The sequence below is a fragment of the Hesperophylax consimilis genome, chromosome 24 (assembly GCF_061612785.1).
Source record: "Hesperophylax consimilis isolate HC1 chromosome 24, BYU_Hcon_1.0, whole genome shotgun sequence".
NCBI classification, from domain to species: domain Eukaryota; kingdom Metazoa; phylum Arthropoda; class Insecta; order Trichoptera; family Limnephilidae; genus Hesperophylax; species Hesperophylax consimilis.
The window spans coordinates 10,286,064-10,296,047 of NC_142859.1; the positions used below are offsets into that span (position 1 = coordinate 10,286,064).

General features: G+C 35.1%; 1 protein-coding gene across 1 annotated transcript; it reads right to left on the bottom strand.

Moving 5' to 3' along the window:
- Positions 1 to 2,732: 2,732 nt before the first annotated feature.
- LOC149411888 (uncharacterized) lies at positions 2,733 to 7,592 on the bottom strand. Its single transcript, XM_089646408.1, has 3 exons — positions 7,398 to 7,592; positions 4,801 to 5,457; positions 2,733 to 3,370 (listed from the first exon to the last, which is right to left on the bottom strand). Exons 1-3 carry the CDS (start codon positions 7,497 to 7,499, stop codon positions 3,011 to 3,013), a joined length of 1,119 nt encoding a protein of 372 aa, XP_089502534.1. The 5' UTR covers positions 7,500 to 7,592; the 3' UTR covers positions 2,733 to 3,010.
- Positions 7,593 to 9,984: the final 2,392 nt, after the last annotated feature.

Below are 9,984 nucleotides of genomic sequence, written 5' to 3' on the forward strand. Positions count from 1 at the left end.
ACATTTCCAATACATTCTGATGGCAGATGCTACACTAGTTGTGTGGCTTGGTTTTCTTTCACATACATATAAATACCTCCAACTCCTGACGATTTCAATATATTCTGATGACAGATGCTACACTAGTCGTGCGGCTTGATTTTCTTTTACATACATTTTAAGGATTTTATATTATTAATATTTTCTTTATTAAATTATAGAAATCGAAAATGGAAAAAATAAATATTGGGTTACCTTCGTATGACCTTACTGCTTTTTTTTTGCTCATTAACCTTTTCACCGCGATCAAATGTACCGAAAATTACACTCGTACGCGGTACTCACTTTGAAAATCAAAACCTACCACTTGAAACAGCTATAAATCTCTTATTTCTAGACAGATTTATGATTTGCTTATCTTAAAAGCTTTATTAATGCTCTTGAAGTTTGTTGAAACACATAAATAAACAATAAACCGCAGGATACAGATATAATATTATAAACAGTGACCCATCACAAAAAATCAACAAGAACTGTCGCCATCGCATGCACACTGCTATATTGTTTATAGTATTTAATTACCCGGTCTGATGGGATTTGGACCACTGCGCCGATATCATCAAAACACAATTATTTTTATTATTATATCTACTAACAAATAAAGTTTTAATAAAAAGTTAACACGAGGAGAAATATTTATATGTTTTGTTTTTCATGGTAGTTTCTAAAACATGGCCACACACACAATGTCACATCGCACTATGGGCATTTATACTGGAACATTTTCCTTTTTTTAGAAATGGCGCACACTCGGCAGGCTCGGTGAAGTTTTTGAGAATTATTTCCCTTTATTGGGTGGGGCATATGTTTTGCTAATGCCTTAGCAGTTAGTCTCAGAGGTAAATAGTGTGAAGAGCGAGAATGAGGCTCAGATCGGGAAATTTCATGATATTTTTGCAACAATTGTCGTATTACGGCTAATTGGAAATCTGCTAAACTAACATTTTTATTTGTAATTGATTTAAAAGCCATCGATCACCATTTTTGTCACTATTTCTTTGTTCAAGAAATATTCAAAAAAGTCAATTTCCGATGAATTACCAGAAAATAAAGTGGATGGATCAAAACCTGACACAAAATCATCAAATTCATGAACTATTGGAATAAATGGACCAGAGGTCCAAGAAGAAAAGCAGTCTGCATTTACGGTATAGTCTAAGTTAGGTGTACGAAAGTCATGATCTTGGCTTGTCCCGGGGGCGTTTATTTCACTGTCACTAACTTCTTCAGTAATTGGTATATCTTGATCATCTTCACTTATTTCTAAATCAGAGTCCATGTCTAAAAATGTTTCATAAATTTCGTCTTCCGTAAGACTGGGGTTTGCCATTTTTAAGGGAGTTCAATTTTGATATATAAACGGTAAGCCTATAAATATAGACAGATATATTACTATTTAGGTTGTCCACAAAATTTAGAAATAAAATCACAAAATAAAGTCAATCAAAAAGTCTTGAGTAAAATAACTATTTTTAAAACACGTCACGTCACAAGTTCACAAACAAACGAAAGTCAATCAAAAAGTCTTGAGTAAAATAACTATTTTTAAAACACGTCACGTCACTTAAGTTCACAAACAAACTAATGTATCACAGAAAAATAAATTACTTAAAAAGATTCGCAAAATAGAAATCGGTCAATATTTTACATCGACGCATAAGTCCATCAAAGCAGATTAGATCACCTAAGAAATACTATGGATGACACAACGATTCAGCGGCGCGAAATTCAAATGACTGAATGAAGATTTAACGAATCATCGCTTTCACAATGTTTTATGTAAACAATTTATTATATTTTAACCAGCAAACGCCAGATGTCAGTAAGAAAAAGGATTGAACTATTTTTTGGTTCAGTTATCTGCTAAATTCGTCGCGTATTTACGTAGTATCAAGCCGCTAAGGTGAAACGCATGATATGATGCGCGTAGCGTGGGGGGCACGAATTATTTTCGCATGAATTGATGCGCGTAGCAGCGAAAAAGTTAATAAAACATATTAAAGCAGCGACAGTTATAAATGTAGTGTTTGTTCAGTTATAAACCTACCACTGCTATTTTGTCGCCATTGTCTTGAAGGATAGCAACATGCTATAACGCCTCTAGCAGCCAGAGTTGCCAGCTAATACAAGTAAATACTACCAATATTCCACTGGAGCCATATTTTTAAGGTTCTATGGTATTTTCTAATAGTTTATTAGAGTTTAACACTCATTCTTTTTCAAATATTAACAAAGAGAAATATGGGACAAAAAAATAAATATGTCATATTGTAATAAGCATTTACTTTGTGGCTCATCATAATTTAAAATAAAAATATATAAATTTGTTTTAGGCCACTTTAATTTTAATTACATTCTACCGGTTTTGGAAGCACCCTTCCTTCGTCAGGAAAATATTAATAATTCATTAAAATTAAAGTGGTCTAAAAAAAATTTATATCTTTTTATTGCAATAAATAATGACACTGTTTTATTTTTCGATTATACAGTGACTAAATGGAGTTCTCATCGCAAGAGCAAGGTTTCATAACTTTTTAAGGGTGAGAGCTACTTCTCATCTTAATTTTCATGGCAATCGACTTCTAATTAGAATTTATAATTATTTTTGATGTTGCTTTTTTTAGTTCTTCATTTTCAAAGGCAATATGGCTAAATATAAAAAAAAACAAACTAAAAAATGTTGGCGGCATTATTTTAATTGTTTTTTAAATATACTGAACATTTTATTAAAATATGGAATACATTGAGAATCATTTTCAAAGTTCTCAATCGTAATTGGGATCGACAAAATTTTTGATTCGCGATCGACCGATTGGGAGCCTTGAAATTAACATTATCAAACTATATTTAACAGCATATAACTTTATAAAATTAATGTAATAAAATAAATAAATTATTCATTTTTAATAACTGCCTCTCACTTGGTCATTACTAATATATATACATAACACTATTTACAATATAAAATATATTACGTATCTGTTTTGTTTGCTTGTCGTTCTTTCTCTAATCTTTCCCTATAAGCTGCATATGCTAAGTAATAATTGTCTTCTCTATGATTGAACTTAAAGTGGCTCTTCATGTTACCCAGTTGTGCGTACCCTCGTTCGCATATGGGGCACTTGAAAGGGGTTTCCCCTGTGTGTATCCGCTCGTGTTCGTCTAGGTTTCGCTGCGTCATGAAGCAGCTCTTGCAGAACTTGCAGCCGAACGGGCGCTCGTTAGTGTGGACGCGCAAGTGTCTCTCGAGCAACTTTTGGGATAACCAGATCTTGTCGCAGAACAAGCACGAATAGAAGCGCTTCTCTTCGTGCACTGTCTTGATGTGGTTCTGAAATCAACGGTAATTTATTTTTGCAGACAATAGGCAATTTACATATCAAAAGCGAAATAAAACAGAGCAACTTTTGTCGATTCGTGCATCCAGAGGGTTAAATATTCTTTGCACAGAGAGTGGGATAAAACGCAGTGCCGTATCTACGAAATCTGACACTCTGTGCAGTAAGAACCGACGGCGCCTCCCCCCACATTTTTATTTATTAAGATTTAAAAATCTTACCCCTTAAAAATAAATAATAACCTACCCTAGTAGTAGACTCTAAATAACTTCACTGAAAGCAAAAACTAAATAAACTTACAATTTATAACTTAAAGGGGCACATAATTTAAAAGAAATGCATATGTATTTAATATTGGTGAAATATATTCAATATTATAATAATTAAAATAAAATAACTTATATAAATATATATTTATAACCAACCGGTTTCAGTTTATCCCTAACCCTTCATCAGGGTTTATAAAAACATACATTTTTTACAGTATATTTTTATAAACCATTATTTATGATGAAGGTTCGGGCTAAACTGAAACCGGTTTGATAGAAATATATATAATAAAGTGGTATTCAAACAAAATTATTTTATTTTAATTATTATATGTAATTAATATACCCACAAAGTGTTTGCTACAAGTGAAAAAATATAAATATTTTTTGGCCAGGTTAGGAAAGAGGCGGGGTGGGGAGGAAAATGTACCTACTTAAATTTTTTGTGAAATGTCTTATCAAATACCCAATAAAAAAATCATAAGCTGTTGTAATTTCATTGACAATATAAAAATGAAATAGTTCGTTTTATACCACTTTGCATACAACTCATTTCAAAAGTTTGTTGTACAAGATGGCTGCCAGGCGATTTCCTCTCACCCTAGATTTGGCTTAAATGTCATTCATACAACATCACACTAATACACTGTCCTTTAGGTTCATGCATGCAAACGCTCCCAGCATTTTATATATGGTTCCATTGCACGAGCGGGAACAATGACTATGCATTGTCGTTGCTAATAGAATTAAGATTGCATCCATTGGACATAAGACACACAATATGTGTGTCTTAATTCGTGAAAAATACAAGTAGTTAGGATGCAAGCGAATTCTTAACTTATTGTTTTATAAAATTATTTTTTAATTACTGTCTGTATCTGTGTTTTCTCCTTAAATAAATAAATTTAAAAAAAACAGACCATTTTGATTAAATCATGAAATGCACCGAATGCACATCAAGAATGGTCCGAAATACCGGTGAAGTTGAAATGTTAATGTAGCTAGGGTAATTATTATACAATGTGTAATTTTTTAATGGATTGGGGAAGTAAAATATAGGCACTCCATTCGGGTTGGCGCCGGGTTTTTTGCACATTTAACGTATGGCAGATCCAGCGCCGTTAAAACGTGAGTGAAAACACCCAAATAATCACCTTCAGATAAGTTTCCCTGTAAAACACCTTGTTACATTTATGGCACGGAAACTGAACAGTCTTTTTGTGATTAGTATTAATGTGATCATCTAACTTGCTTTGGGTCGCGTATCTTCGAGTACAAAGGATGCAATTAAACTTTTTCTCGATAAGATGGATGTTCAAATGTTCCTTCATGGTCCGTTTGGCCCGTGGACCGTGGAACGTTTTGTGGCATTTGTCGCATGAAAACTGCGTAACGAGGTGCTTCGACGATACATGATTGTAGAATGACGACGATTGTTCGAAAGTTTCACCACAGTAACTGCAGAGGTAATGACTAGGCTTCAAGTCTTTTTGCTTTTTGCGACTTTTGTATTTACTCTCATCGTCAAATTCTGCCCAAAAGTCTTCTGGTTCTGCATCATCATTTTGCATGCCATCCTTGTCCATGCCATGATTATGATAATTGTCATCGTCGCTTGAAAAGTAATCCAGACTAAATGATCGCAGATCTTTCAGAGAAACAATTGGTTCATCTTTTATGAAATCTCCGTCTAAGTTCATCCGTAGAACTCTGTCGCTGGCTTCACATTGCTTCATGAACGTGACAACTGATTCCAGTTTTTGAACGCATGGAAGGCAGATGTACTCGGGTAGTCCTTCTATATTGTCCATCTGTAAGTTCAAATAAAATCTTTGTTAAATGTTGATTCCCACCTAGTGATGTAGACCCGGGAATATTCCCCGGGGAATATTCCCGGGAACAGGAATATTCCCGGGAATATTCCCCGACCCGAAATAAATTCCCGAAAACGGGGAATTTATTTTATTTTTAATAAAATGGTTTCTACACTTCTCTTGGATGCCTTATTGAGTGTTAGCATGTAAAGTAAGCCTGCAAACATTTGCAGTAAACGAAGCTGCCTCATCTTTACTTCGTGATATGAAGAACAGCCTGTTGGACGATGATGTTTACTGGAAAAGAGTGACATCATTAGACAATGTTCTGCGACCGATTGTTTCCTGGATTACACAGCTAGAGGGAGACGATCCACTAACACACAAAGCATTGTATGCTTTTGAGGATTTTGAGAGCAGTCTAAGTAAAACTCTTTCAACGTCTCTACTGTCACATGCCGAAGAGAAGCAAATACTGGAAAAGGCGGCGCAGCGCAAAGAATTTGCTATTGCTCCAATATATCTGGCTGCTGCCCTACTAGATCCAGGTTCCCAAGGACATCTGCTAAGCCACGCACAGCAACTTCAAGCACTTGAATTCATTGACCAAGTAGCAAGTCATATGGAGACTGTTGATAGTGCAAATGTTTTTGTGAATCATGGAGCAAGGCATTCCTATGGAAGTGTGTCAATAAAATCACGCCAGTGACCTGGTGGAAGGGGATGTGCGGATGTTCTGATTTGTCACAGGTTGCCTTATGAATATTGACTGCTCCCATTACTTCAGCAGCCACTGAGAGATCTTTTAGCACGTTTAGTCCCATTCATACAACACGGAGGAATCGTCTAACAACTCAAGGAGCAGGGAAAATAACATTTATGGCACACAATTCGAAACTTCTTTCCTCTGAAAGAGGCTCTCAAGTTGCTCCCACGAAAACCCTTTCTTCCACGGATGAGCAGATTGCTTCGCATCATAACGTTTCAAACTTATCTGGTACTCGCAAACGCAAACATCCAATTGACTGTGCTGAGGAAGAAGAAAACGTAGATAATTCTGAGTTGGCAACAACTTCGTCCGGGTCAGATGAAGATGAAGAAGAAGAAGAAGTAGAATATGAAGGTGAAAGTGGAAGCGAAGTTGATAGTGTCAGTGTCCAATCGGTATCATCAGATGAACAGTACCGATCTGTGAAGTTGTGTCATTTTTACAGTTTTACGATTGATTTTTTATATGTACCGTTTACTAGCATAGAGTGTATATAGGCTACTAATACTGTACAGTATACAATTATATAGAGATACTACTCACTTAAAAATAATTTTGATCGGTGTTTTTTTGTTATTTTTCTCTTGGATCCTATTCCTATATATATGGGAATAGTTTTTATGGATCTATCCTGCTCTCTATGTACCATATGTGTGTATATTTTATTTTTTATTTAATAAATATTATTCTTTTTGAGGTATTAAGTTGTTTAAATCAAAATTCCCAAAATTTCCCGTCCAGGGGAATATTCCCGGGAATATTCCTGGGAATATTCCCCAGAAATAAATTCCCGGGAATTTATACATCACTATTCCCACCTGACGCTTAATATGGACTTAAAAAATAATAACACTTTGTTTCAACTTAATTACACGAGAAACAACTATTTATGTCGGAGGAGATGGTAAAAGATGCATTAAAATTCAATTTTTTCAATCAAAGTTTTAAATTTCACCCTGCGATCATCATTTTTTTTCTCATTTGTATCATCTGACGTTTGATAAGTTAAGTTTGAAAGGTTAGGAAATATGCATAAATAATTAAAAGAACCCCAATTAATAACCTATTTTGTGCATGTTTTTCCAACTCCCCAGACGTAAACAGTTTTTTTCTTGTAGTAATTAAGTTGAAATCAAGAAGCATTGTTTACAAAATAGTTGAAACTAACCTTAAATTTACAATACGTTAAGAAAGTATTCACGGCCGTTCTGCTATCGTCAAACATGTAGATCTCTCCTCCTGTCCCCATGCAGAGCCGGCAGACATTCATGTTATAAAAATAAGGTAAAATGGGACATCGAAACCAGAAAATAAAATAAAAACATTGATTACAAACTAGGTGCCCTCTGGTAATTTCCTTATCTTGACAGCATAAATAAACCACTCTCTTTGACAGCGAGCGACAGTGTTGCCAACTCGATTTTAAAGGTAAAGCTGGACGTCACCCGAAAAAGAGCTAAAACCTTGTGTAGCCTATGTTGGAACCACGGATGAATGGTCAAAAGTACAGAAAATTATTCTCCTTCTTGGGGAGGTGGATGGCTAGTGAGATTCTGAGATAAAACAAAGATTTCAACACAAAAATAGCCGGTTTCTTACAGTAATCTCTATTCGCCCAAAAAGCTAGTTTTGACATAAATGATTTTAAACCTTTTTTGGACAATTTTTTACTTACCTCGCAAACTAATAGTAGCAATGTATTTTTCTCCTTTCGTGTGGTAGGAGGGGTCAGAGGAGGACATCAAGGTCTGCGAGCCAGTCTAGGGCCTCAGGCGTCGCCATGTGAACCTCATCAATCCCGCCATATTGTATCCCGCAATATTCACACATCGTCGATTCTTTCATCGTCGGTTAAGGTGCTCCCCTCTATGAGAGCACCTTAACCTATTGATATAGGACCAGGTTGTGCGAGGCAATGAGAACCCAGGCTGTCTCTCAGTGGGGTTCTGTATGAGATGGGCATTTCCCACGTTAGCCGTTTGCCACACAAATTTCCTCCTATCTTCTGGGGTGAGAGGTAATCGGAGGAGCCTCTCTTCTTCCGCCCAGAAGGGCTTTCGGGACTTCAAGCGGAATGCCAAGTGGGAGACGACATCTTTGTGCAAAGGTATTGCGCTTTTTTGCAGCGCCTTCTTGTATTCCCTGTGTTGCAATTTCTCGCCTGATGTTTGGTGGGGTTATGTTTGCTGGGGTTATGTTTGCAAGTACGGGGAGCCAAGGGAAAGAAGTAGATTTTAAAGTCCCGCTGATGGTTCGCATTGTGGCATTAAGCTGAACGTCTACCATGTAAGTGTGCGCGCTTCTAGCCCATACTGGAGCACAGTATTCAGCCGTTGAGAAAACCAGGGCAATGGATGCTGTTCCAGCTAGCTTATTAACCAAGTTAAGCAATGTATTTTAAATTTGGTGAAAAAACTGACCCTTAACAAAAAATGTGATAAAAGTATACAGATAAATCTCTTTTTTTTTAATTCATGAGATATATTTTTTGCTTTTCAAATTAATTCTCATTCAAGCATTTCATTAAATTTTAAATTGTTACTACTATCAGTTTGCGAATAAAATAACATAAGAATGGAGTTAGTAAAATTTAAAAATTTATTGAAATAAAATTTTTAACATTGCTTGTGTATTTCTTAAAACATTCTTTGGGTTTACTGGTACAATTATTACGCAAATTGGAGATGCAATATAATCATTTAGCATTCTATTTTACAACATTTGTCGGCAATTTTTATAATAAGGTAGAGTATTTAGGGAATTTAGAATTGAAACATTTTTGTAAGAGTACAAAGCCATCGATTGGTTGATAAATGTATAAGTTTCTTCTATGGCCTCATTAAAACTCATGATTTTACAGGTGAGATCATAAGCCCAATTATTAGTAAAAAAATTTTTCCAATCTTTGGGTAATCAGCTTGGTCAAAATTACGTTTAACAATTATGGGGTCAATTCAATTAACATAAGTATTGAGGTAATTGATTATTAACGGGGAGGGCTTATATTTATCGATTGGATAAATCATTTCATCAGAGGAGTTGAAATCAAATTGAAAAAAAAAAACAAGAACAAGAAGACGAGAATTGATGAGCTATATACAAAGCTAATACACATTGCTCTTTAACTACTTTCATAGTACCGTTCTTATATTGTTTGTTATTGTATACAATTAATGGAACCCTTTGTACAACAGAACGAACAGAACTCTCTATGATAACTGGTATGAGAGTGGTATATTTATGACTTGTATTGTACTCACATATATCGTTCATGTTCGGTTTATTATGTCATGTATTATACACTTATTGTTGTACTCCTGAACAACAACAACGTATATGTACATGTAAAAACCTTCAAGGTATGAAGAGATAAATCATTTTTCTGTGGCAGATTCAAAAAGTTAGACATTTCTATAATTTCATGGGAGACTTCCGTGCTCGAAGTTGTAATATTCTCGATGTCCCATACTCAACATTTGGAAGGTTGTAGTCGCCCGTCTGAATAAATGTGGAATCAGGAAATTTTCTTCGCAGAGTTTCAACCTCAACGTGGTGCTCTTTATTTTTTTGCAAGCCAGAAGATGGTTTTATACACGCAACCGATTATAAGTTTTTTTTAGTGTATCTTAAAAGATACACAATTAACACTATGTGGTCGGGCATTTTTTACCGCCAAATCACGGCGTAGCGAGGGTTTTTTTTTTAATTTTAACGCCAAAATTAGACTTTCCGCAAAATATTCATATCTTATGATC

Coding starts and splice junctions, on each gene's coding strand:
- LOC149411888 (XM_089646408.1), bottom strand. CDS start 7,499: ATGAATGTCTGCCGGCTCTGCATGGGGACAGGAGGAGAGATCTACATG. Junction 5,458..7,397: donor TAACGTATTGTAAATTTAAG/GTTAGTTTCAAC, acceptor TTGAACTTACAG/ATGGACAATATAGAAGGACT. Junction 3,371..4,800: donor ACAGGGAAACTTATCTGAAG/GTGATTATTTGG, acceptor CGTTGATTTCAG/AACCACATCAAGACAGTGCA.